Source organism: Macadamia integrifolia, chromosome 13 (assembly GCF_013358625.1).
Source record: "Macadamia integrifolia cultivar HAES 741 chromosome 13, SCU_Mint_v3, whole genome shotgun sequence".
Taxonomy (NCBI): Eukaryota; Viridiplantae; Streptophyta; class Magnoliopsida; order Proteales; family Proteaceae; genus Macadamia; species Macadamia integrifolia.
In genome coordinates this window covers 21149905-21176771 of record NC_056569.1, presented here as the reverse complement: position 1 = coordinate 21176771, position 26867 = coordinate 21149905, and the positions used below count along the sequence as shown (strand labels likewise).

Here is a 26867-nt window from a genome sequence, read left to right as displayed (position 1 = left end):
AATATAATAATAATAATAAAGGTAACTAAGTCATTCGAGACAGACACCCTATGTATAAACCACGGGTCTACGATTTAAATCAAGATAGAGATTAAGGGTGGCACGTGGCTAAAGTTTGAAGTGATTCAGTGGATTTACATAACATGGTCTTGAATACTAGCAAAAGTTTTTGGCCTTGGAGCTCTGTCCCTCTATTTTTTTATGTCTCTAAATCTCCTTTTTTTTTTTTTTTTTTTTTCTGTCTCAGGTCTTCTAATAAATTGTGCTTCTGTTGAAGCAAATTGTTTATATTGTTATGTACAGAAAGACTAAAATTTATGATATTGGAACACATGTGGATGTATTCAGTTATCTAACTTAATGAATCTTTTCTTGGTTCATCAAAAAAAATATTCCACTAGACCAATTTTCTTAGGCTATGTTTGGAAGTCAAGAAAATAATAATAATAATAATAATAATAATAATAATAATAATAATAATAATAATAATAATAATAATAATAATAATAATAATAATAAGACAAAATCATAATGATACAATCACTGATTTATGTATCTATCTCTCTCCTCAATTATATTTTTTTTTTTTTTGAATTTTTTCTTCTCTTTTCATTTCTTGACATCTAAACATAGTCTTAATGATGGTAAACTTTTCTAATACCATTCCATTTCAGAGAACCATCCCTACCTCAAAAGTTAGGATCCCACAATGAAAAAATAGAAAATATAGCCCATTCAATAACTGAGCCCACATAGCAGTTGGAGAAGTTAGTAACTATGCCAAATAGCAGAGCATACAGAGTCTAATTTGTTACAAAAATATTTGTAGGAAGACGGTACATGCCAATACATGAATGGTTATAAACTAAATCCATGATAGAAAGGTATACTTGTATGCAATTAATATGAGTGAAAATTTTGACAAGTGGCCAACCCAATAGTGAGAATTGCCATTGCCACATCTCTGTCACCTTAAAACATGGGAAGACTTGTCCTTCTGTACTTAACCTACACATAGCAAAAGTAGTAACAAGTAAAACAAACAGAGCACAACATGATCAAATCTTCAAATGTTGCTCAACCTAAACTCTTTGTCCAGACCACTCCATTCTCATTCATCCAGTGACAAACTTCAATTAGGCCTGGGCCAAAACCTAATAGCTTAAAAGCAAGATGGTTTGGATTCCAAGTTGATGTGTCATAGTGGCATGCCATGATCATATGATTCACTTTCTCCCTAGCATATATGTCAACATCATATATTTTTACTTTTTGCAAAACATGGCAATAATAGACTTGAAATGGGAATGGTAAACTATGACATAAGGCTGGTGGTTGGGAGAGGTTTCCATGGATGAGTTTAACAGAACCAATTGTGACATTCTCATAAGATCCATCGACATTTTCAGTACTCCATACACGTACATTGTGTCCAAATTTCTCGACAACAAAATCAATGAGATCCTCAGCAGAAATCGCACAGATGCTTTGCTCGCATCGATTAGGCCTCTTCTCACATAACTTGAGGGTGTCCTGAATAAACTTATTCATGTTCGATTCATCCGCCACACCAAAAATCTTCTTTAATTCCTTGATCCGGGCAAAAGAAAATGGGATTTTTGATGATAAAGATCGCGGCAAGAATGATTTATATGACATTGGATCCCTTAGATCAGGGACAGATATGAAACCTCCATCTTTCATCATTGATTCTCGGAAAAATTGCAATCCCCCTCGACTGGAAACTTCCTTTGGAACGCGATCATATTCTGCTCTGATGGCATTCCATTGGGCTATTGGTGGCAGAGTTGTGTCATTTGTTGTTGTCTTCTTTACTACTACATTTGTAGAACAAACAACATTAGCCTGCTTACAAAATGAATGCAAGTGGGAAGACAATTCATTTCCATCCATAAGTTTCATAAACATTGTTGTTTGATGGAGGTTTAATGGAGAAGCCTTTGCAGCTAACCAATATGGAGGGTGTAGAAGATCAATATGCTCTTCCCAGTATTGTGAGAAGGAATTTTCAGCTTGAGAATCCTGCGGAGATGAAAAAATAACAACCAAATAAGAAAGATAAAGTAGGACAAGCAATGACAATGTTAAAATGAATATGGATGATGGAAAAAGTATAATTTTTCTTACACTGAAGTATGCTACTATAAGAAGTTCAAGCAACAGAATGGGATGCTTCATAGTGGACCTGAAGATGGGTCTGGGACCTTTGTGGTAATGAGTTGGATTTGTTGCATGGATAAGAGGTGATTGAATTTATATAGTGGGAATTTTTGCACTACCAAAAAATTAAAAAAAGGGGAATTTTTGTTATACCTAAACTAAAAGGATAAATGTATTCTATAATTCCTAATTTCTAGCACGAAAAATCGAAACCTTATCCTAAAAAGGAATTTTTGTCTGTCTAGCATTCCTATGCGTAGGCACAACTTGGCGTGAAAATACCTAAAGCACAATGGCACCTGTGCCTGCGTATGGCAAACACTAGACGAATAGGGTTCTTTTCTCCATATAAATATATAAGGGAATTCTCCCTTATTTTTGGAGTTATTGATTTGCCACATGACAATTATGTATGCAATGGTAAAGCAACTCAGTTAGAACCTAAAATTTGTGGACTTGATCTCCACGTGACCATCCATCCATTTCATTTGCAAGGTTTTTAGCCCAATCTGACTTTCTCACATACAGATATAATGTAACAGAAGTTTGGTTGACAACTCAACTTTGACAGATATGAGAAAACCATTGAAAATGCAAAGCTAAAATCCCAATCTAGGATGGAGCTTGACTTCTTTTTTTTTTTCCTATTCTAATTTCACATGGCTAATCCAAGTATGACCTTCCAATTAGACGAATTAATTTAAATAGAGGAGCCCTCCTGGTGGTAGTTATATGGTGGATTTGACCAAGTGAACCACAAATTATAATGATTCCCTGGATGCACAAATTATAATTTGGTTCGAACCCAAGCTCAGACAAATTAATGATTATTTATCAAAAAAAGAAAAAATCATAAAATACTCCCTTTCGTTAACGGCAATTGGGTGTAAATCCATTTTCAATAATGTGAGACCTAATTTTTTGTGATATAATAGGCCTTTGTATATAGGAAGGATAAGGCATCTTAATTCTACGTAAGATCTTGTTCATAAGAAAATAATTATTTTTATCCAACTACTGGAGCCCTCACACACCCAAGAAAGGGCATTTTCTGTTCATAAAAGTTTGAACTCAATAAATATCTCCTTTCAAAATGGTATTGTAAATGATAACAAGAAAAGGCAACTAAGAAAATGGTGTTTAACGAAAGGGATCCTAACCTTCCACTTTTAAAAGGTTATAGATCACTTAGTTCCTATGATATTCCTATCACACAAAACTTTCTGAAAACAACAGGACAATGAAATTTTGATATTCTCAAGTTTTATTCAACAAAGATGTAAAGTTTTTTTGTGAAGAACCTTAGCCATACATTTTTTTTAGGTCAGAATAACCTTCCACATGGTTGGCTCTTGAACAATTCAAATTGTTGTTGTAAGAACCAACTATGAGACTTTCGGATCAACTGGCATGACCGTGGAGGAAAAACTCTGAGGAGAGGAGAAACTTGAAAATGTAATCATTGCAAGAATTGATAAAAGCAATTTAGGCACAGGAAAGATACCTTAATTGGTATTGGAGAAAATTTTGGTTGTAGATAATTAAGATATGCCTAACATAGCAACAAGTCAAAGTTTTAGTTTTAGAGGCTTTATGGAAAAAGTTTTTTTGACTAGTAAGCTCTAGAGGACATATCTAGACTAGCATCAAAATTTTCTACATGGAAGGGTGATGTGGCAATTTTAAAAAATATATGTATTTAAAAGATAATCTAGGGTTAGCCTTGTGTCAAAGCCTAGCTTCCCATGAATAAGCATATTCACTTGTATTTTAAGCTGTCTAATTATTCACTGATTTTTGAAGATTTATTTTTTTTAATGGCCAACTCCATTTTAACTGGAACTTAACATGTGAAAAGGGGACCTTGGAATCTACTTGTCCATAGGTTTTCATCTCTATCCAAAGTACCATGTGGTAGATATCTATGTTGTTCTAAAGATAGCATTGGACTAGTATAACTTCTCCCAAAGTTGATAGAGATGCACAAAGAAAATAATTTCTTCTTTTTTCCCTCTTCATCTTGTTTTTTACCCCATAGTTCAATTGAATGACAATGCCAAATGTTTACATGCGATCTCAATCTCCCAATATTTTATCATAATCAAAATAGTAATTCACCTAAGCCTATGCATCTAGCTTAATTTGAACATTCAAAACTCATTTATTTAGCTTTTCAAAGACTAGTAACTACATCTACGAGTATACTCCTTAACAAGTTTTGCAAATGATGAAGATTTGATCTCTAGCAATTTGGTTGGCGAATCATATTCCAGTACACGGCCTGTTTAAGACAAGAAAGCACGTCAATCTGATTAGACAATCACCAAAAAATGATGAGAAATCGAATTATAAAATTAATTGAATCCATTTGATTGTGATGTACTAATTAATTACTAGCTACTAACCATTATCAAGAAGAAGGACCTTGTCAACACTTAGAATTGATGTTATTCTATGTGCAATTGTGATGACAGTAGACCCTGAGAAGTGTTGACTAATTGTTTGCTGAATTAGGTAGTCAGTCATGGTATCCACTGATGCAGTAGCTTCATCAAGCACTAGCACTTTACTCCTCTTGAGTAATACCCGCCCTAAACAAAGTAGTTGTCTTTGGCCCATGCTCCAATTCTCTCCATTTTCAGTCACTGTGACAGCCACCATACGAAAATGGGTTTAACTATTCAAGATCTTATTTTCATTAACTTTTCTTCCCCTATTTCTTATCAAAAAAAAGTGTTGGAGGGCAGCAAGGTTGTGTTTTGCAGTAGAATTTAGACATATCATACAATAATTTACTAGTGCATGAATAAATTGATGTTGAGTAAATACAAAAAGAGACCAACCTGCAAAATCAAGCTTCCCTTCGTTCTTTCTAACTCCATCACCAAGTTGACATTTTTCTAATGCCTAAGAGAACAAAAAGCCCATGTCAAGTTACCAACCCACCTTATTTGATTATTCATTATAACATAGAACTGGTCATCAAAGATGAGCTAACCAAAAGGTAAATAAATTAACAAGCAAAGAAGTGCCAAATGGAAATGGGAAACACGGCAATAAAAAAAAAAAAAAAAGGATCTCCTAGGTCCCAAATAAGAGAATCTCTTAAACCAAACTTGGCCCAAAAATGTTCCAATGAACCCAATGAAATGATTTCAATATCTTGATGATACGATTTAAAAATTTTAACAAAATATAAAAACAAGACGACTACAAGAACTGAGTTTATAGAGATACATCTCACACCCAATCAATTGAGACATGTTTTTTGGTGCACGAATACTCAATAAGCATAAGATATCTCCATTGTATATTTATCACTAATCACTTATTAAATATTATTTGTCAAATAAAAAAATCTCACCTCCCAAATTTGTTCATCAGTGTATTCTTCAAGCGGGTCAAGGTTGCTTCTTAACGTCCCCTCAAACATTGTTGGGTCTTGTGGGATAATGCTCAAACTTGACCTCAAATCATGAAGGCCAATCTTAGAAATGTTGATATCATCTATCAAAATTTGACCGGCTATAGGTTCAAGCATGCGGAAGAGAGCCTGTACAAGAGTCGATTTACCACTTCCCGTTCGCCCAACAATGCCAATTTTCATCCCTCCTGTGAAAGTGCATGTGAGACCTCGCAAGACGAGAGGAAGATGTGGTGCATACCAGACCTACATACATATTAAATAATTAAACATAAAGTTTAGTAGACTTCCATAAAGATAGGAAGGACTATGTAGCAATATTAGCTTCAAATGTCTATTCTTTAATTGATGAAATAAGTAAGGAGATAAAAACTTGAAGAATCTAGGTTGAAGATTACCTGTAGATCAATAACATCAATTTTCCCTTGTGACGGCCATTTACAATCTAATCTATTTTCTTCTACCAACAGAGGGGGTTCACTAGGGATGCGAGTATACTGCAATATTCTCTCAATGGATATAATTTTATTCTCAAGATTACAAAGAGCCCATATGACTGCATGCATGCTAAAAGTAAGCCCATATGTGACTGCTAAACCCATAACACCTTCAAGGGAGAAAACAAAACAAAACAAAAACAAATTCAAAATCAACTTTCATTTGAGCAATATATCACAGTTTCCATGTAGGATAATCTTATAAGATTTCAAGTTTAGCTTGTTACCAGGACTAAGAATTCCCTTTGGCATTGAGATCAAAAAAACCAAAGAGATAGCATATGTGATAGATGTCAACATATCCATGCGGAAGCATAACCACTCAATTGCACCAGAGAGATGAAATTTGGGACGGGAATACCCATCCACCAACTTGAGATTTGTCTCCATAAACCTTTCTTCTTGATCGAAGCACCTAATTGTGATTGATCCTATACTAGATTCCACAAAATGTTGTATAATTGGAGCTTGGCATACTCCAGCTAGACGTGAAAATTCTCGTGCTGCAGATGTGTAGTATCGCTACAAGTCAAGTTTAAAACAAAGAAAATTAGATATAATATAAAAAATGTGTAATAAATGTATATACAGTAGGAAATGGTATAAGCTTATTTTATTGAGGGATTTTTTAACGTGAGTTACTTACATTTAGAATGTTGGTTGATCGTGACACAATCGCTATGGATGAAATAATATGAAAATATTTCATTCATTTTTTACCTTACGTCAACTATTCTCTTTTGAATGGTTGAATTTTTCTATTTTTATTAGATGTTGATGAATTATTAAATTATCTGTATGTTGACTATATCCTAAAATTTTTATCTCCATATTTTTTATTTGGGAGTTTACTGCAGATGCATGCAATTGTATCTGAAAATTTGTAATATCACATTCCTTTATTTATTTTTCGTCAAATTATAAATTTTGTATTCAATCATGTGTCAATATACATTTTTTTGCCAAATGTAAATTTATTATAATGAATTGGACAATATGGCCTTATTCATCATCACCAAAACCACATAAATGTGCAATTTAAAGGAAAACTGCAACCTAGATGCTTTAGGCTATGTTTAATGCTTTGCATGAAGCATAGTCCAGCATAGGAAAGAAATATGGATATGAAGGAAACATTAAAAGAAAAAAGGGTAGTGTAAAAGAAGGACGGAAACAAAAGAAAGGAAGGAAGGAAGAATAAGACCTTTCCATTGATTTTTTTTTTTTTGTATTAATTAATTACTTGGCACCGATTCCTATCTATACATAAATAGGCTCCTCTTAATTGCTAAATATCTACCACATGGCAATTCTATTGGGAATCAAATTTTGTCGATGTAAATTATCTATGTCACCACCTATCTAGCTATCAAATTCTATCAATGTGGGTTATCTAAGTCACCACCTATCTTTTTGTAATTTGAAGCAACTTCAGTTCAGTTTTGAAAGTATAGGGGTAGAAGTCCAACATGGCGGCCATACAATGGAGATTAGTCAAACATTAGTCACATGACTAATGTAAATAGGGAACAACTATACAATGGTGGTCTATTCAGCGAAAGTAGCCTTCCACGTTATTCAAATAGTTAGGCTACTAACACATTAAGGCTCTTAGTTAGAGGCTAGTCAAAGGCATTGCATATAGACATTTTATCTTAAATATATAGTTATGGAGAATAATTTATTAACTTACCATTTACTGATTTAAATTTTATCATTTATCATTCTAATAATTTCTACAAAAATTTTTTTCACAATTATTAACTGATTTATTATCTAGATTCCTTGGTTGGCAGACAAGGTTAAGCTGTCCTTGGTCAGGACATCTAATTCCACCACATGAAAAGTTCAAGTGGTAAATTTGACAATTAGATACTTAGAAGATAGTCTAGGACTTTGGATAGAGCACATGTTAAATTTGGGATCCAAATTCAATCACTTACCCCCATGTATGTCTATACACCAGTCACTTTGTAAATGCATCTTTGTCAAATGCATAGACTTTCAATGATATGTTTTCCTACATGATCAATTTTGTTTGAGTTGAAACTTAACATGTGAGTAGAGAAATTTTTGGGGTTTACCTGTCGAGAAAATTTCAGCCCAATCTAATTTGTTACTTGGTAGAGAATCACCAGACCAGAAAAGTTTTTCCCTTTATTAATTATCAACTCATATCAATAGTTAACTTATTTTAGTATGATCTGTGATGGAGCTATAAATAGAGCTAGTAGGTCATATAATATTTTTATTAATACACATCTAAAATATTTTATCTATATCAAAAACCATGTTTCTTTGGTTATATTTTGCACTTTGATAGCTTTGGCCTTGGTTGGTCCTGTCTTTTCAAACAATTTTGGTAAAGATAATATAAGAAAAATATTTAGGTTTAAATCACCATTTTCACATACTAACATATATGCATCGACCACTAATTCAATTTCTTTGTGAAAAAGATAGATTCAGAATTCTTTAATTAAACAAATATTGAAATTCTTTGATTAAGAAAATATTGAATCAACTTGTATTATGGCTTGTTTACTAGAGAAAAAATATAGTTGAGATTGATTCAAAATTTTAATAATGAGAAGTGAAAGTGATTATAGTATTACCTGGCACCAAATGCATGTCACAAACATCGGGATAAAAACTATTAACATTTTCCATGCGACTTGTGACATTACTGCAGCAGTGCCCAAGAATTCTATGATTGATATAAGAAGTTCTTCAGTTTGATGTGGAATCGAGGTATCAACTGCACTTTGATCTAAAGATGCCTGTATACAAAAAATTTAGTTTATTATAATTATATTAGCTATTATGGTGATCGAATATGATCATTTACTAACCCGATTTAGAATCCGTCCAGTTGGAGTAGAATCAAAAAATGACATATGAGCATGAAAAATGCACAAATGCATTTTGTTGAAGAGAAGAGTGGCTGTTTTATATCCAATAGTTACAATGAGCATGGACCTTATAAGTATACAAAGAGAGCTTCCCATAAACAAAACAACATAAACAAATAATAGAGTGGATCCTTTAACATGAGGTATTACTATCCAATAACTACTGCCGATTTGGAGAAGCTGAAAAAGAATTTGTGTTACAAATATCAATGGTACAAAAGCACCTTTATATGCAATGGTAGCATACTTCCAATAGAATGAAAGACTAATACCACCTTTTTCTCTCTTTTCTTCTTGGACAAGTTGCCCTTCTGTCCCAATTAACTTTTCTGTTTGGTAATTTTTAGATTCATTTTCCTCATCATTTTGATTAGACTTCTTGCTACACAACGTATTACCATCTTCTTCACCATTAACTAAATTATGAGAAACAACCCCATGATTGATAGAATTAAGGTCAGCCAAAGCTTTCTTATGTGTATCCACTAATTCCATAAAGTCAGTTCCTGAATTAAGAATTTCTTCATACTTTCCTGCTTGAGTAATCATTCCATCTCTCATAACCTAAAATACAATAGAAGATAAATAATCACTCTTTAACTAGGTTAAAGAACTTGAAGTAAAGAAAAAAGATGGCATATTCTTACCAGAATAAGATCTGCAGAAGGTAAAAACTCTACTTGATGGGTAACATAAATTACCGTTTTTGAAGCCAAAATTCCCAGCAAGCACTCCTGTCACATAAGTTTAGATTTTCATATTTAGGCATTCGAAAAGAATTTTCAGTCACTTAAAAGAGTCAAATATATATTTAGGACAATTAACTTTTCATTATAATAAATACCATCAAACCATACGCAAAGCTCAACATTATGAGTCAATTATGTCTTATTTGTTTAGACAACCATAATTTTAGTCTATTTAGATCAATTTCTAGGCCAAACAGTGTATCTAGTGAACAAAATTGTGATATAAACAATGAAATGTATAATTTCAATCTAATTTCATCAAGAAAAGCTTTGTAAGTAGAGGTCAAAGATTAATTACCTTAAATAAATGAGTTCCTGTGTAAGCATCCACAGAACTAAAAGGATCATCAAGCAGATATATATCAGCATTATAGTACAAAGCACGTGCAATCTGTATTCGTTGTTTTTGTCCACCACTCAAGTTGATCCCTCTCTCCCCTATGATAGTCTGGTCCCCAAAAGTACACAGTTCTAAGTCCTTCTTCAATGAACATGCTTCAAGAATCATCTCATACCTTTCCTTGTCCATTTCCTTACCAAACAATATATTGTCTACTATCTTACCACTCTGTATCCAAGGTGATTGTGCAACATAGGCCTTTGTCCCATTTAACTTAATAGCTCCAGATATTTTTGGTATTTCCCCTAATATGCATGAAAGTAGGCTTGACTTGCCCCACCCAACAGAACCACAAACAGCAACTGTCATCCCACGAAGCACCTGGAAATTAAGATCTTTTAATGTGAGGTTAGAAGTATGAAGGTCCCAAGAGAAATTCCCCTTGACTACCTCAACTACAACATTGGTACCCTCTCTTGGAAGCTTCTGTACTATATTCAGATGAAGATCATTGAGACAGAGGAATGTAGTTATCCTGTTGAGGGAAACTTTAGTCTGTACAACCATGGAGATTGTGTCTGGAAGATTATAAATGGGCACTTGCAATATCTCAAATGTTGCAAGTGCAGATAAAATATTCCCTGGCTCTAATGGAATTCCTATAAGCATACAGAATCCAAAAGTAACAATGGATACAAACATGGGGGCAGATAAGTAGACGAAGGAAATCATAGCTAATGAATAAAGTAATTTTTTTAACCATATTGTTTCAAAGTTCCTATGCTCAATAATCTTGGCCAAGAATTTCATCTCCCAACCTTGTAGCTTGAGAATCCTCATATTCCTCAAAGCCTCAGATGTCACTTTCATCCGTCGATCTTTTGAATCCATCAATTCTCTTTGAAATTTATCCTGTAGTTTTCCTAGTGGAATATTTGCCAACATCAAAATTATTGTGGAAACAAAAGCTACAAGTGAAGCAAGCCCAAGGTTCTTGTACAAGATAAATAATGCTAAAACAAGTTGAATAGGCACTACCCAAATATTATGAAAGTACCAACTGAAAAGGCCGATCCTCTCAACATCAACACTCATCAAATTAATGTTCTCCCCACTAGTATGCTCTTGTCTTGATTGACTTGAAAGCATAAGACCCTTTTTATAAATTATTGAGAACAAAGCAGCACGAACTTTAATTCCCGTCTTACGCAATTGAAAGAACAAGAGTCTCTCTGAGATGCACCTTATGAGTTTTGAAAGAAAGAAAATAAACACTAGAGCATAGCCTCTATATTTTAGTTGGTGAGAGCTATTGAGATACTGAACAAAGGCCTTAATAAGATATGGTCCAACATAAGAAGCCAATGTGCATAAAATGTGGAGTATAGTTGTCCATAGAATTTCTTTCATTGTTGAGAGAATCAATGCCTTCACCAACTTGAGTGTGTTTATTTGACCACCATTATCATTGTCATTATCATCAGATTCAAGCATGTTTTTAAAACGTGTGAAGACCACATTGGCACTATCACAATTAGCAAGATGAGGAACATCTTCAAGGTTCAGTGTTTTTCTATGCCCAAGTGCAAGTAAAGGTCCCATCCATGCAAAGGTTAAAATACTAAGCAGATTGGCATTTGCATATGGTGTTATACTCTCTCCAGTGACACTTGATCTTTGTCCATCGTCATTGCTTTGATCAGATTTATTTTTCAAAAGAGGCTCCAAAAGATGGATATCTTCATTTTCTTGCCCCTTGTCAAACAACCCAACATAACAAAAGTATAAATCAGTAATAATGGATATAGCATTAGAGATTCTTAACATGATTGGTCAGGAAAAATGTTTCCAATACAAATCAAAATCTATAACAATATAGGAACAAGACCTTTTGAAGTAGAAGACCCACTGAATTCTTAGAAGAATAAGGAATATGTACTCACTTAAATTAGAAAATGGAATGGGCAAGTAAGTAGAGATAAAAAGCGGAGTCAATTTTTTAATGCAATATCTAATTGGACAAAAAGTTAAGGATTAGGCCCACCGGCTCTACACTCAAGAGAGATATTTTAACATGAGAAGATCACACAGAGACAAACTCATTTAAGATACAAGAGCTGACCAATAGTATAAAGTAAGTATCATCAACCACGATTTTAAATGTTCAAGGGTAGGCATTGTACGTATTTAATTTGCAAGTTCAGTAAATGGATAAAAATAAAAACAAAATTAAGTGTGATGAAGCAGAAAACCTTACAAGATATTCATATCATTCTTTGATTCTTCAAAAGCATATATGATTTCAATAATTTTTTTTCTACTATTAGTGATTAAGTGGCTTGGCTCAAACAGTTCCAATTCAAATCTTAATAGCTTTGTTTCTTAGAATTGATGCAGAACCATTTGTAAAAATATTGTAAAAGACTCTAGCATATAAATACCAACCATTTTTATCTTATGTGTTCCACAAAGCCTTGGTCCAATATATTGGACTGTCAATATCACCCTTAGATGTAATTGAGCCTGTTAATGAACAAACAAAACATAAATTGTCTGAAAATATATAAAGACCAAGAGAGTTGACAAGATGTTTATAAGAAAATCTAAGACGAAAAAAGTTGAAGCTATTGATTTAATCAATGTTCAATCAAAATCATCACTAGAGAGAATATAAACTTAGTAATTTGAAATGAAATAAACTAATAAATATTTTAAAATACACATTGGAGTAAAATGCAAGGCACAATACTTCATATCATTAAAACACCAAGTGGTGCATTGTAAAATATTTTTATATAAAAAAATTAAAATAAATAATAAACTTCTAAAATACTAGATCCATATACAACAACGACAATCATAACCTTATCCCAACTTGATGGGGTTGGCTACATGGATCCGATAAGGTCTAAGATGCATGTAAAAAAATAAAAAAAAATAAAAAATAAAAAGAGGTAAAAAGAAGAAGTAAAAAATAACAATTAGTAAAATCAACAGTAACAATGTAATTATACAATGAATGTAGAATTATCAAATATTGATTGACACAAAGTAGCCTACTAGCAAAAAACATTGCCAAACCATTTATGGCAACTAAAGCATCATTGAATGTGGGGGGAAAAATTCTGAGTGATACAACATTGCAAATAACCACCATCGACCTGATTTTGTATAAATAAATAACTAATTTGAGTCACATATCAAGTTAAGCGACTCATTTCAATCCATCTCATATGATTAATACAATTCCATTTGTTATGTATGGTAATCACATTCTTGAGGTGCTAGTTTTACGCAACACTAAATCTAATCACAAGTAACCTGGTTTTATCTATAAATCAATCACCGATTGAATCATCCACCAAGTTCAGTGAATCGTTTCATATGACCAATACAAATCATTCATGATACAATAACTACATTCTTGAGGCTTTAGTTACCCCCCCCCCTTTTTATGTATAAGGTTCTAGTTATACTTCACTTCTCCTAAATAATGACACATATCTTCATTAAAAAATAAATTATAACACATATATTATGAAAATTTATTATTAGAACTCTACTAGGCTGCATTTGGTAGTCATTCAGTTCTAGAAACGACGTTTCATGTCAAAAACAGAATTTTCAGTTTATGCGTCAAAATGTTGTTTTAAAACGAAAAAAATGGTGTTTTTTGGTGAACCTGTTTTAGGAACGATTACCCTAATTATTCACTTTTTTGTATTTGGAACGAAACTGAAATGACGGAACAAGGTTTTGTCGTTCCATCATTTTGAGTTTCTAGAGTTTTTTTTTTTTTTTTTTTTTTTTTTTTTTTTTTTTAAATCGAAAAACACCAAGTTGACACCAAACACTTTATTCCGTTTTTTTGTTCCCATAGCATGAAAAAACATCGGAAACGTTTTTTTGGATGACTACCAGACGCAGCCCTAGTGTATTTTGCTTGCTAACCCCTGCAAAAGGACTAGCCTAAAATCTATTCTATAATGTCACTCGATAATGGAAATTGTGATGTAGGATAGCTATGGACAAGCCACCTGAAGTTTGTAGGATGTATACCTAAGGTGCCTAAATTAATGATTTCTAATAACCACCACAAATTAATTAGATATTAATTCAAACAAATATGCCACAATACATAATCGAGCGAAAGCCAACTAATTAGTCACAAATTTTTTTTTTTTTTTTGGGTGGAACACTAATTAGTCTCAATTAATTAAGACTAAATAGGCAGGTATGTAATACAATAAAATCCAACAAACTTTCTTAGGCAATAAAAAATCTGCTCATGTGATAAAATTTCTTTTGAATATATTAAAGAAATTTGGATATCTCTCAATACAAATTCTTTAGTTTTGATGGGGAAAAAATTATCTTTAGTTTTGATGGGGAAAAAAATTAACAAATGTAAACCGGGCAGGCTACTTATAGCATCATTAATGGTGATTTAATGTGGTATAACGTTAGACTTATTCAAGGCTCAGTGGAGAGAAAATAGAATGATATAAGCAACTAAACAGAACCTTGTTGCAAATGCTATCATTGTTAAGGCATAGGGGCGTGTGATCAAAGAGCATTTTTTCTCTAAAATGTCTTACATAAATTGTGATAAAATCAATAGAAAATTGTATAGGAATAAGAAAATTAATTTTTTATTTGAATGGAAAAATATCCATACTATTTTATTAACAGAAATAGGGTTCCATTTGGAGGTAGCATTTGCTTCTTGGTGACGATAGAGGAAAAGCAAAAGCAAAACACTACATCGATTTCAGGTCCTTAAATCTCTTGAGGAGTTATGACAGACAACGGAAATATGGGTAGCTTGTAAGGCTAGATACTGATAAAATGATCGTCCCGCCCCTCATGAAAGGTGAAAATCTCACTTCTCTTGATGTTTTCATACATGCATTCCCATTGACGCAGGGGCCACAGTTCCTTTTACGAAACCCTCTCCCATAAAATTTATACTTGACAGAAAATATTTTAAGTTGAAACAATCAGTGCCTATGCATGTGTGCTGATTCATTATTTCACTTCCATTCCTATTGAGTTTCAAGTTTTCTGTAGTCAACCAGATGCCACGTTTCATTGATGATCACAGACCTTGCCTTTATACCTAGCTTAATCAACATTACATACCTCAATCCTGCTCAACAGAATGGAAGGAACTTTGGAGAGAGAGAGAGAGAGAGGTGTGCACCTTGACGAAGAAGCTTCAAACTACCTTGTATTTCTGGATGGCAAACATTTGACTTCTTGGTGCACTTCTTCTATCAAACAAAAAATTTCCCTTCGCCTCTTCAAACATTTAACTCAACATGGAAAGCGCCTACAAGTTTGAAGGAAATTGGCCTATAAGACTTTGCCTCATAACTCCTGACTCCCTGAGAAATAGGAAAATGGTGTGTCCTTATCCTCTACAATGTGTGTACTTCCTAAGAAATAGGAAAGCGATGAGTCTATGTCCTTGGAAAACCATCATGTGTTGACCTCTCCATATGAGATTCCACCATAAACGGCATTGGTATTTTTTTTATTTTTTTAAATAGGTAAGACTTCTTAATTATCAGTTGGTCTTTGCCAGAAAAAAAATTTAATAAAATTAACCCAAAATGAAAAAGTCCTAATTCTCAGTTGCTACAACTCTCTTTTTTTTCCCTACTCTAGCACAATTTGCTAAGATATGCAGCATCTGTCCTGTTTCAAAATACTGATTGTAGTGAACGATTTAAATACATGATATCCAGCAAGAAAGTAAATATCCCACCAATTCATGGCAGCCAGTCCATATGTCAACGGTTGTGGCTCCCAATGATCTTGCTTGTCTAGATCTTAGAGCGTTCCCCTTAGTTCTGCTTCTTGAGCTTTCTCTGCATGACCCATAGATGCAAAAACAAAATTTTTATCAAAAATAAAATTGATGCCCATCACGTCTCATATGAATCCTTTATGAAGCTCCCATCACAAAACCCCAAGGGGTCGTTCAATTGACAAAGACCAAAACCTTAGAATGAAGAGGTCATGAGTTCAACTCTCCTTGGGGCCTAACTATCAAAAAAAAAAAAATATCATCACAAATAATTATACAGTAAGCAGGTTGAGCAAGCTCAAGGTACTCCAATTTGGATAAAGGAAGAACAGGACAAGGGGATTGTATAGGGTTAAGATAGGAGGACAAAGTTTTGGGAGTTGCCACAATCAATGATAAGCTCTGTGAAAGGTGGTATGGCCATATGCAAAGGAGACTTAAGGATGCCTCAGTAAGGAGGAGTGAGCGGATTCAGATAGGAGCCAAAAGAGCTAGGGACATGCCTAAAATAATCATAGAAGAAGTGGTGAGGAATGACATGCATAGTCTCGGTCTTGTCATTAGTATGACGTTGGATAGAACCTATTGGAGGATAAAGATCCATGTAATTGACCCCATTTAGCTGAGATTTTCCTAATTGTTGGGTCGTGCCTCTTTTCTTTTATTCTCATATTTCTCTTTTCATCCTTCAACTTCCTATCTCTCCCGTCTCCCCCCTCTTCTGTTTGGACTTTCACTATTTTATTTTGTACGGATCTATATAGCCGACCCTATTAAAAGTTGAGATAAGACTGAATTTATTGTTGTAGTTGTAAGATAGGACAAAGATTGAGATCAGTTATCCATCGATTGATGTTGTTCATATTAATGCTGGTAATAGAGAAGATGAGATTAGAAAAGACTTATATCTAACAGAGAAAGAAAGCAAATCCAAGAAATTGGCTAACAAATCAAAGAGAGAAAATGCTCGGAGAAATTCAGATCGCATGCCCAACAATCCTGCTGCCCAAATTCGCTTGGAAAAAGAACACAATATAAACAGATACCATTCAGTTTCTCTATAGAGACCAATCGTTAATTTTTTTTAAAAATGACTTAATTTATCCTTTGTAAGGACGCCACCACTTAAGATTTTCCACAAAAATATATGAAACTTCAGATGAATTTTAACCTTCCAAAGAAAATGCCATACAACAGATCTAGGAAAGTGAATAGAGGGTGATGAGGAAAGAGATGCGTTTGGATTAGTCAAAGATAAGATCAAAAGAGTTGCAGTTACCTTAGTAGTCAAATCACCAGATGATATAGGATGAGGAAAGATAGAAGAAAAAAAAGAAGTTCCTTACATAGTTTCATTCATGTGTTTGGATACTTTATCAAATGATGAAATCGAAGGCATTCCATATGTTGCTTATAAGCAAAATCATTATATTCAACATTGTTTTTAGTTCATGTTCATTTCATATGTTGCTTATATCAGAAAAATAAGGTATTTCTTATTCTAGTAATGTTTTTTGATTCATTTTAAGAAACTGTACCTTTAAGTGGCATTTTAACTTGTAAACAGCCAAACTACCCCAATAGCATTTTTCATGTTGCCCAACTACCAATTACTATCCACCTCAGTATCCAAAACATGATACTGCTTCACAACAGAAGCTATAATTTAAGCATAAGTGAACTGCAACTGAAAGGCTTGTCCATCTCTTGGTTATTATTCCTTGCCTTTTATGTCTAGAATCAGAAATCCTAGGACAGCTACAAAGTTTTTCATCTGTAGATTATATTTTGATTGAAGCAAGTATTATCAAGGGCAGTTCACATGAAGGTTGTACCCGTGGTCACGTTGGAAGAAACAGATGGATAAATGAAGTTCTGGGTTTTTTGGAAGAACTAAAAGGAAACTGTTTGTCTAGCTAGCCCCGTGGCAGTAAGCAGGGGAAGCCTATTTAAGCTTTACTGCACAACTTGTTTTGTGCTTTGACTTGAACTAATTTGAGGCTGACTGCTGTTAAAATGGTATGGAACTTGTGTAGTGTAAAAATGGGCAATAACATTAGCATGAATGCACAGCAGTAGGCAATAAGTGTATTCATAATTTAACTACATGTTTGGAAAGATAATTTCTCGCCATAACTCGCAATATTCTTGACTGGATTGTGGTTAAAATGTTACTACGTGAATCATCAGATTTAATTTTCTTCACTTGATTCGGTGTAAAATTGGATCCATTAGCAGACAATCTGGATTAACAAGATCGAAATCGAAACTATTACTCACCAGCATTCCCTGGTGAAAAGATGATTTTAGAAACATTACTAATTACAAATATTTTAGCAAAGCACCCTTCCACATGTTCTCTCAATGCAAAAAGAGTGAGGGAGCAGTTCTAAAATTAAGGAACCATAATGGGATCTGTTGAGAGCCAACTTATGTCACATGAGAGTAAAACCTTAAGTTCTTTCTTAATGAGCCATTAGACAGGTAAAGGAGGGGTTCCTATTAATACAAATATGAGTGTGAATATTAAGCTTAACCAGATTCAAATTCCAATGCTTCAATAAGAGGGCCTCCCATTTAGACTGCTCTTTTGAGTAAAGACAAAGTCTTGCTGTTAACAAACAGTTCAAATTTATGATAGAAGAGCTTATTTGATGTTTACACAGATTCTCCAGCTGCAAGTTAAAGTGCATGATGAACAGTTGCAGCTCATTCACAGGCATTCACTCAGTGCCACTTGCCTTGGGCGTGGTCGCCGCATTCTACATCAATAATAGGATGCAACTATAGTAGCATAGTAGCATAAGGAGTTATTCGTTGCACATAGATAAGCATAAAGGAAATTACTTTGTCCTTAAACCTACTAAAGTTCCTCAGGAAGATCTATATTTATAAACTGCCATGGAAACAACCTATATACAAAATCTTCAAAACTGCAAAGAAATTACAGGTATTTAGTCAGTTTAATCCATCATCTCCAATCATAAACCATGTCTATTTTTTTATGTTAGATAAAGGTCCCATAATTTTCCAATGTAGGATTACTCTTAATAATCTCCCTCATGTTACCCTCTTTTTGTTTGGGTGTCGTACACAGATTTATCATAAAGTGAGCTTGATGACTCTGGTACCATGCTAAAATGTCCAACCCAAAAGCTTAAGCTATTAGACGGAGAAACCCAGTTGGCTTATGAAAGCACCTAAGGACCTAGAGTTCTTCAAATGTGAGATTATTCCCTACATATTAAAAACTCAAAATGTTATCTTGTATTTGTATTTTTATAGTGATCAGTCATCATTCTTAACAGTTAACAGCCAGTTAATGGGAAGGAAAATCACTTCTGAGAGGCAAAAATCTGATTTAGAAGTAAATTCAGTATCAAATATTGGATTGGAGATCAAGTGAGAGAGGTATTATCCATGGAGCAAATAAACTCCACACTGAAATAGTACAAGTATAACTACTATGAATATAAACCAGAGAAAACAGTAAACTATTAATAGTGAAATGGAAAATCTTGTTTTGTCCCCAATTTGCCCTGCAATCCTCACTATAATGCAGCTCAGATATTATTAAGAAGCTGGCTGCTCAGAGTAACCAACTTAAACATCCATATTTGTATGAATCAGGAGATAACCCACCCAAGGAAGGAGGGGAAAAAAAGGTGAAACAAAGTTACAGGATCACCAAAAAAAAAAAAGGATCAATAACCATCAATTGAAACTATATAAGAGCATCAGCCCCTGCAACAATCTCCAATATCTCACCCGTGATCTTCGCTTGGCGTTGCCGATTGTAGGCTTTTGATAGGGTCTTCTTCAACTCCGACGCATTATCAGTGGCATTGCTCATGGCACTCATTCTAGCTGCGAGCTCACTAGCCAGTGATTCCTGCAGTGCCCTCAGAATCTGACTGTTCAGATAGAGAGGCAACAGAGCATCAAGAATCTGAACTGGATCCTGCTCGAACTGCAAGATAGGTGAGAAGTCAATTGTCTCTGTCCTCACTGTGTCCCTCTCCACTGTCAATTTCCCTTCCTTGGTTGTCAATCTAAACAACTCATCTTCTGCAGCATCCACACAGATACCATTCACATCACAAATCTCTCCCTTGGGTGAGAGTGGAAGCAAAGTGTGAATAACAGGATCGGATTTAACCAAAGACACGAACTTGGTGTACAAGAGCTCCACCTTGTCGACCTCTTCACTGATAAAGAGAGAGAAGACATCATCGGCTATAGCCTGAGCTTCTTTCGCAGTGGGGAGGTTCCCTCCTTCAAGAAACCTATCTACCGGAATATACGGCCGTCGGAGGAAATAGGAATTTCCCTTCTTTCCCACGCTGATAACAGTGTATTGGACGCCAAGTTTCTTCAAATCGGCAATCCGGGCTTCAGCCTTTTTGATGATTGCGTTGTTGAAGCCACCACAGAGACCTCGATCGCCGGTGACAACAACCAAGGCAACCTTTTTGACCGTCCGAACGCTGGTGAGAGGGACATTGACATCTTCAGTCTGGAGCTGCTCATTGATGTTATATAGAACCTCAACTAGGGTCTCGGAGAAGGGTCTACCATTGACCACAGCTTCTTGGGCTCTTCGGACTTTAGCTGCCGCCACGAGCTTCATCGCTTCAGTGATCTTTTGGGTGTTCTTCACTGAATCGATACGTTCACGGAGCTCACGGAGACCACAGTGAATTGGGTTTGTTGAAGAAGGTCGAGAGGAGATGCTAATGGTGGAACCATGGGAAGGGAGACGAAAAGGATTGAGGAAAGAGCGGAAGGATAGAGTGGAGGGATCAGAGAGAGAAGGTTTAGATGATACCCACATTGTTAGATTGGAGCAAGACATGGTTTTGGCTGGATAATTTGGCTGCAACAACCTCCGCAGAGGGAAGGAATCAGAGAGGGGAAGAGGGGAAGAGGGGAAGAGGAGAACAGAAGAGGAGCTCTCTTCTTCTTTTGTTTTGATTTGTTGGTGGCAGTGAGGGGCTCCCCAGTTCTTAGTCCTCACTCCTTGGGCTTAGAAGGAGTGGAGGGGAGAGCGGATGTTTAGATTTGGATTGGGTTTGGGGATAAGGATTTTTGACCGTTTGAGATATGTGGGTGTGAGTGTTTTTGATTTGAGAATTGAGAGTGGGCTTTGAGTCCATCTGACATCTCAATTTGATGGATAAGAAATTGAGAATCAGATTGAAAGCTGAGGGGAGGAGGCCAAGGGCATATGCATATGTTATATGCGAATGGATAGTGTATCTCTTTGCAAAGGGGCAGCCACTTGATATTGATGGTTTGATACTGTACTTCACATGGGTGTCAACCGGTTGGGCTCAACCAGTTTTGGTTTGGTCTACTCGGTCCCCATTAATTTACGGTCCTGCACCGTTATCGACAGTTTAGGTAGAAATGACTCGATTATGATTTCTTTGATTCTCTTTCCGGTTCATTTTGATTTGTGCTGAAAAATCGATGGACTGAATAATACTGATAAAATTAAACCAAATAAACTCAATTTTCTATATTGTCTTATGTTCAAGCGAAAGTTGGTTCAATGATTTTTCTGAGAGACTGTATTTCTAAGGTGGTTTTTATGATGTTAGAATACAAGAGAATCCACAATATATATTGAGATAGTAAGCTTTAGTTATTCTAAACTTATCTACTCATGCTCTCAAATTAGATGTAAAAAGAATACAATTAAAAGTACAAAGGTGAATAGAATGTGACTTAGTACTACAAACCCCATGTAAACTAAATGTGAACCGGAACAAACAAATAACAAATTGAAATTGCAAACCATTTTTTGAAACCGGCTCTACAAATCGGATGTGAACTGGATAATGAAAACCGAATGGAAACTAATAAAACCGGACCAAATGCAAAATGATTAGATTTTGATTAATTTTTATCCAGTTCGGTTTTGATTTGCGCTTTATCAAAATTTAAACCAAAACTAGAACCGAATTGATAAACACCCTTACTTCTATTTAGTTGGTTAGTTAATGATCCATAATTGGGCTTATGGAAATTGGTCTAATTGGGCAATATTAAGAGTTTAAATGGGCAAATTGCCTATTCATGCTACAAACATTATAAATCTAATATTTGACACATTGTTCGAATCGTAAAAACCTTGCAACGAGAATATTCGTTATCACTTCGATAGTATTGTTTGAACTAAACATATCTCAAATTTCAGATTTTCAGTCTCAAATCCAACTACGTTGAAACTTAACATGTGAATTAGAGACAATATAGCTGTAAAATCAATATCACCAACATAGTGAAAAGTCAAGGAGTCCTTCATTTTGTGATTTTTGTTTTCTAATAGAAAGGATAATTCTCATGCTCATGGTTTAGCAAGGTGGATCTTATGCCACCTAAGGTAGGGGTTTTGGGACTCCTCTTTTCCGGAGAGTCCATCCATATCGTAAAAAGTTTCCCTTTTAAAGATAATATAAAATTCTACCCTAAATGTGAGTTTCAAAAACAATTTTTTTTTTCCCCTCAGAAGTTACAACCAATGGTGAAAGTTTCTGATTTCATTATGCACAATTGGAAAAAGTTTTCATCCATCGTGGGGTGAAGGAAAACCTATGATATGACAATCATTAAAACCTCCTTATAAGATGAAAGTTTGAAAATGCCCATATCCTCATTATGATTCTCATCCCACCTCCATTAATGCTCACCGTGAAGAAATACCTCATTCGCTGTAGATAAAAGGAAATTATCGAACATAATTAAGTTGTATTTGATATGCATTCTCAGTATAAGTTCTAGGTCTAGAATGCATTCTGAATCCTAATTCTTCTCTATTTTTTTGCTTCTAAAATGTTTTTAACCCCATATTCTGTTTCGATAATAAATACGAAATACAGTTTTAATGAGCATTTAAGCATGCAGGAATAAAAAAAAAAAAATAGGGGGCTGACACATGCATCAATACCTCTTTGTAATATTCTAATCCTTTTAACTTGTTGAGTTGGGAATCTGTTACTCATGAGAAACTTTTATCTATTGAATATCACCCATGAATCATGACAACATCCCTTGCTTCCCAATCCAATAACATGGTCTGATTTTGGGCAAGAAAATGCCACCTTCCAAACTGCTCTGATTGTCACTAATGGAAGTTTCAAATTCTCACTTTCCATTCTTATATAACTGTCGTCGGGAGGTTTTTCATTAAAATAAAAAAAAATAATCGTATTTGAACCATCATGTGGCAAAACTACTTGGTCATTATGGATATTCCATCTTAAATGCTCATTTAGAAATGTTAGGTCTTTCACAAATCTTTTAGTCTTTATGTAATAAATATACTTTGAAATCTTTTTTTTTTTTTTTTTTCTTAAGAACCACATCTTCCTCTTAAGGGCTCGATAAGCATAAGCCTTCTCTTAGCGCATCCCATCCACTTAAACCAACCTTTGTTTTGGTCTTCCGCTTCTGATTCAATTGCTAATAAGTCCTTCGTGGCAAAGAGCTTTTTCTATTAGTCCCACAACTCCTTATAGAACAATTGTTATCGTGGCCTAAATGCAATGCAACTTCTACGAATATATACGGGAACGTGCTACTTTAAAAAAGTCACTGACCATATAATCTCTATAAATTGACACCTAACAAGTAGACTTCATATATTAAGTTTTAATCGAAGTTGGCAAATGTCAAAGTAAACATTAAAATAATTAATAACTACGAAGAGAGTGCATACCAAAAATATGGAAGAGTATATAATTGAATTTTAGTTTAATAGAGATATAGTGGTTGATATCATTGTCACTTTCTCATGTGGAATAACATCACTAAAACTAAGGATCTTACAAATGTATAAAGAGAGAAAAGGGATTACAACAAAAGACAAGATACTCAAACTTAAGAACTTAAGAAAAGAGTTACATAAAAGAAAATTACAACAAATAAAAAACTAATGAAAAGATACAACAAAACTAAGTTACAAAGAAAAGAACTTGTCTTCACATAAGGAAAGAAAGAAAGAAAGCAAGAGAGCAAGAAGAGAAGACTTAGAGAAGGCCACAAGAAAATTTTACTTCTCAAATGAGAAGGGACTTCTTTATAACAATTATTTGTACAAACACTTACAAGACATGAACGATCACATATTAGACACTTGGAACAATGAATTAAAGGGGACTAGATAAACTAGACTAAGGTCAGAGGGGGAAGGTGGATCGCTAAGGGTGTGGAGATGTCTCTAAAGTTGTGTTCCCTACATGGAAGGGTTCTTCTCCCCTTTTATAAACATAAGGGGTGAAAACCATTACAATTAAAAAACAAAAAAAGTAAATGGGTAAATGGCTAAGTAAATTACATGAATAATGAACATTGAATAGTATCTATGATTAGTTCTTCATGTGACAATATTTATTATAATGCCGATCTTCATCTGTCTGATGCTGATCATGCGGGGGGTGCCGATGCTTATCTAGAATCTTCACATAAGGTCTTAGTATCAATGTGATTCCACATGTGATGGATAAGTTTGCATTCATTTAGGGAATCTCTAACAAGATTAAAAATATGCATCATCATCGTCTTCTTGATGGTCAGCTAGTTGTCTATCTATCTCCATTAATTCTTCTATTTCTAAAGAAGATCATTAGAGACATTTAGATTTTCTAGTCGAGTGCAATTTTCTATTACTCTATTGGCTTCTTTAATCTATTTGACTGATCTTTTTATAATCAATTGGATGGTAGGGGGAGAAATTTTTTCTTCCAGTCACTTTGGATCAATATTTCTAGCGATTTCTAGAGAATTTTCTGATCATCCATTTGCAATTTCTTTTTTTTTTTTTTTTTTTTTTGGTAATCGCCATCCATGAATATTTTTTTCCTTTTTTCATGAAGAAGAGTTCAATTAATACTACTTGTAGTCATTCATCAGTGGTATACACCAATTTGAATTGCACCTCATATGAACATAGCGAAGACTAAGCCGTGGACCTAGATTTTGTTGAGTTCACTAGTGAGACTATGAACACTACTCTATTGACACTGTTGACTAAACCAAACTGGTTGGTAGCGCCAGTGGAACCTAACATATATTTCCGCAAAGGCTTAATTTTTTCTTTAAAGTACATTCACTTGCATGTATGGGTGTCAACATGTCTCCCATTTGCTGCCATTTAAAAGGTGAAGAGGGGTATTTATTAAAGCAAAAGGAATAGACGTTGGTACCTTACCCATATGTACATGTAAATGTATGTATAGATGAACTAAAGTCTTCCACATAAGCACACCTTCAATATGGTTGTTAGAGAGCAGATTCGGTTAATTCATATAAAAAGTGCATATCCAATGCAGGAGACTCTTGTCATTGTGGAGTATGGGGAGGGTCATAATATACATAGCCTTATCCCACTTTACGGAAAGGCCGTCTCTTGATTCGAACCTGGAATGACTAGGTTGAAATAGAACAACCTTAATTTATGTATATTACACAATTCAAATTAATATCCACCTATACGTATTAATAGGAAAAATATTAACTTTATTCTAATTTAAATTACCAATATTTTATATATGTGCCTAATTTTCAACCACATAAATATATATTATATATGTGTGTGTGTATTTTATGTGTATATATACTAGTAAATACACACAAGCAAATGCACGTGTAGCAGAATATTTTTCTTAGAGTGTGTTTGTGTGGGTAAACTTTTACTCATAAATCTTTTAAACGATTTCCCTTGGCATATAGTCTTTTTTCCCAGAAAATATCTATGACTACTTTGGCTTCCAAAAGTTGTGAAATTCAAGACTATGAACATGCTGAAACCACTCAAAATAGGATATCACAGGTCATATAAGTGCAAGTAACACTGATATAAATAACCTTGATTGTATCGTGGTTCAACGAGGGTACAACCACAAAAAACCCCAGTAGAACAATGGTTCAATAACAATGATTAACTGAGAAAATTCTATGAAGATTTTAATAGAAATAGCAGTAATCGATAGAAGAAACAATCAGGAAATAAGACCATACTTGATTAATTGCAGGAGCCTAAACAATGAAGAAGGGGTTTAGAAGATGTGGATACGACCGGACCAACATTTTCACATGGGCCTCTTTTCTGTTATTTTGGAGAATAGTTTTGATAACATGATTCTTTATATATATATATATATATATATTTATAAAGGCCAATAGAATCGAAATCAAAGCATCATGACAATTACAACAAGAGAGTATTTGGTCTAGGTTCTAACGAAGGTTGAATACGCTCGACAACACAATAGTTAATGTAATACAAGAAACACACAATAATAGCCATCAATTGCCTTTGCTTGTAACTAATTTTGTTAGAACTATCAATGGTTATCAATTTAATTAGTCATCAATTGCCTTTGCAAGAAGCACATTATAATACACATGTATGAAATAAGTGTAAAAAACAATGAACTTGTAATTTTATCAAGAAAAGACACTAAAGAAAATATATCGTAACGTGTGCATTTGCACATAAAACCCTTAACTTCCTTTAATTGATCAGAAATTTAAACACCAATCAATTAGGCTCTGTACTGTAACATTCTAAAAAATCAATTCTGTTGTTTTTTTATTTTTTTGGAACAGAAATATAGTAAAAGTTGTATGGTGAGTCCGGTTCAATTTCTTGTTTTTTTGTAATGAACCGGCACTTTTTAAGTTTTAGAATTCATTTTTTGAAGCATAAAAACCAAGCTTCTCACGATCAGAATCTATTCTGATCAAAAGGCGCTGGATGAAAAGTCCGACTTAAGTACGAAAGGGCAAAATCAACATTTGCCCTTAAAACATAAACAACCCTTAAAACTTCAGTCGACCGAACCCTAAAACTCTTTCTCTTTCTTGGAATACCAGAAGAGAGACACAAGAGAAACCCCTTCCTCCTTCCTCCTTCCTCCTTCCTCCTTCCTCCTTCCTCCTTCGCC

The 26867-nt window shown here is 34.3% G+C and overlaps 3 protein-coding genes across 3 annotated transcripts; all 3 read right to left on the bottom strand.

Annotated features, from left to right (window-relative positions):
* Positions 1 to 874: 874 nt before the first annotated feature.
* LOC122058671 (polygalacturonase-1 non-catalytic subunit beta-like) lies at positions 875 to 2223 on the bottom strand. The gene is made up of 2 exons (XM_042621324.1): positions 2149 to 2223; positions 875 to 2043 (listed from the first exon to the last, which is right to left on the bottom strand). The coding sequence occupies exons 1-2, from the start codon at positions 2197 to 2199 to the stop codon at positions 1078 to 1080; spliced, it is 1017 nt and encodes a 338-aa protein (XP_042477258.1). The 5' UTR covers positions 2200 to 2223; the 3' UTR covers positions 875 to 1077.
* Positions 2224 to 4322: 2099 nt separating this feature from the next.
* On the bottom strand, positions 4323 to 11705 carry LOC122058821 (ABC transporter C family member 3-like). The gene is made up of 10 exons (XM_042621508.1): positions 10062 to 11705; positions 9662 to 9748; positions 8951 to 9578; positions 8718 to 8776; positions 6330 to 6624; positions 6004 to 6212; positions 5546 to 5851; positions 5025 to 5088; positions 4587 to 4826; positions 4323 to 4462 (listed from the first exon to the last, which is right to left on the bottom strand). Exons 1-10 carry the CDS (start codon positions 11703 to 11705, stop codon positions 4362 to 4364), a joined length of 3633 nt encoding a protein of 1210 aa, XP_042477442.1. The 3' UTR covers positions 4323 to 4361.
* A 7677-nt stretch (positions 11706 to 19382) lies between these two features.
* Positions 19383 to 20976, bottom strand: LOC122058724 (ATP synthase gamma chain, chloroplastic). Its single transcript, XM_042621393.1, has one exon. It carries the CDS (start codon positions 20768 to 20770, stop codon positions 19640 to 19642), a length of 1131 nt encoding a protein of 376 aa, XP_042477327.1. The 5' UTR covers positions 20771 to 20976; the 3' UTR covers positions 19383 to 19639.
* Positions 20977 to 26867: the final 5891 nt, after the last annotated feature.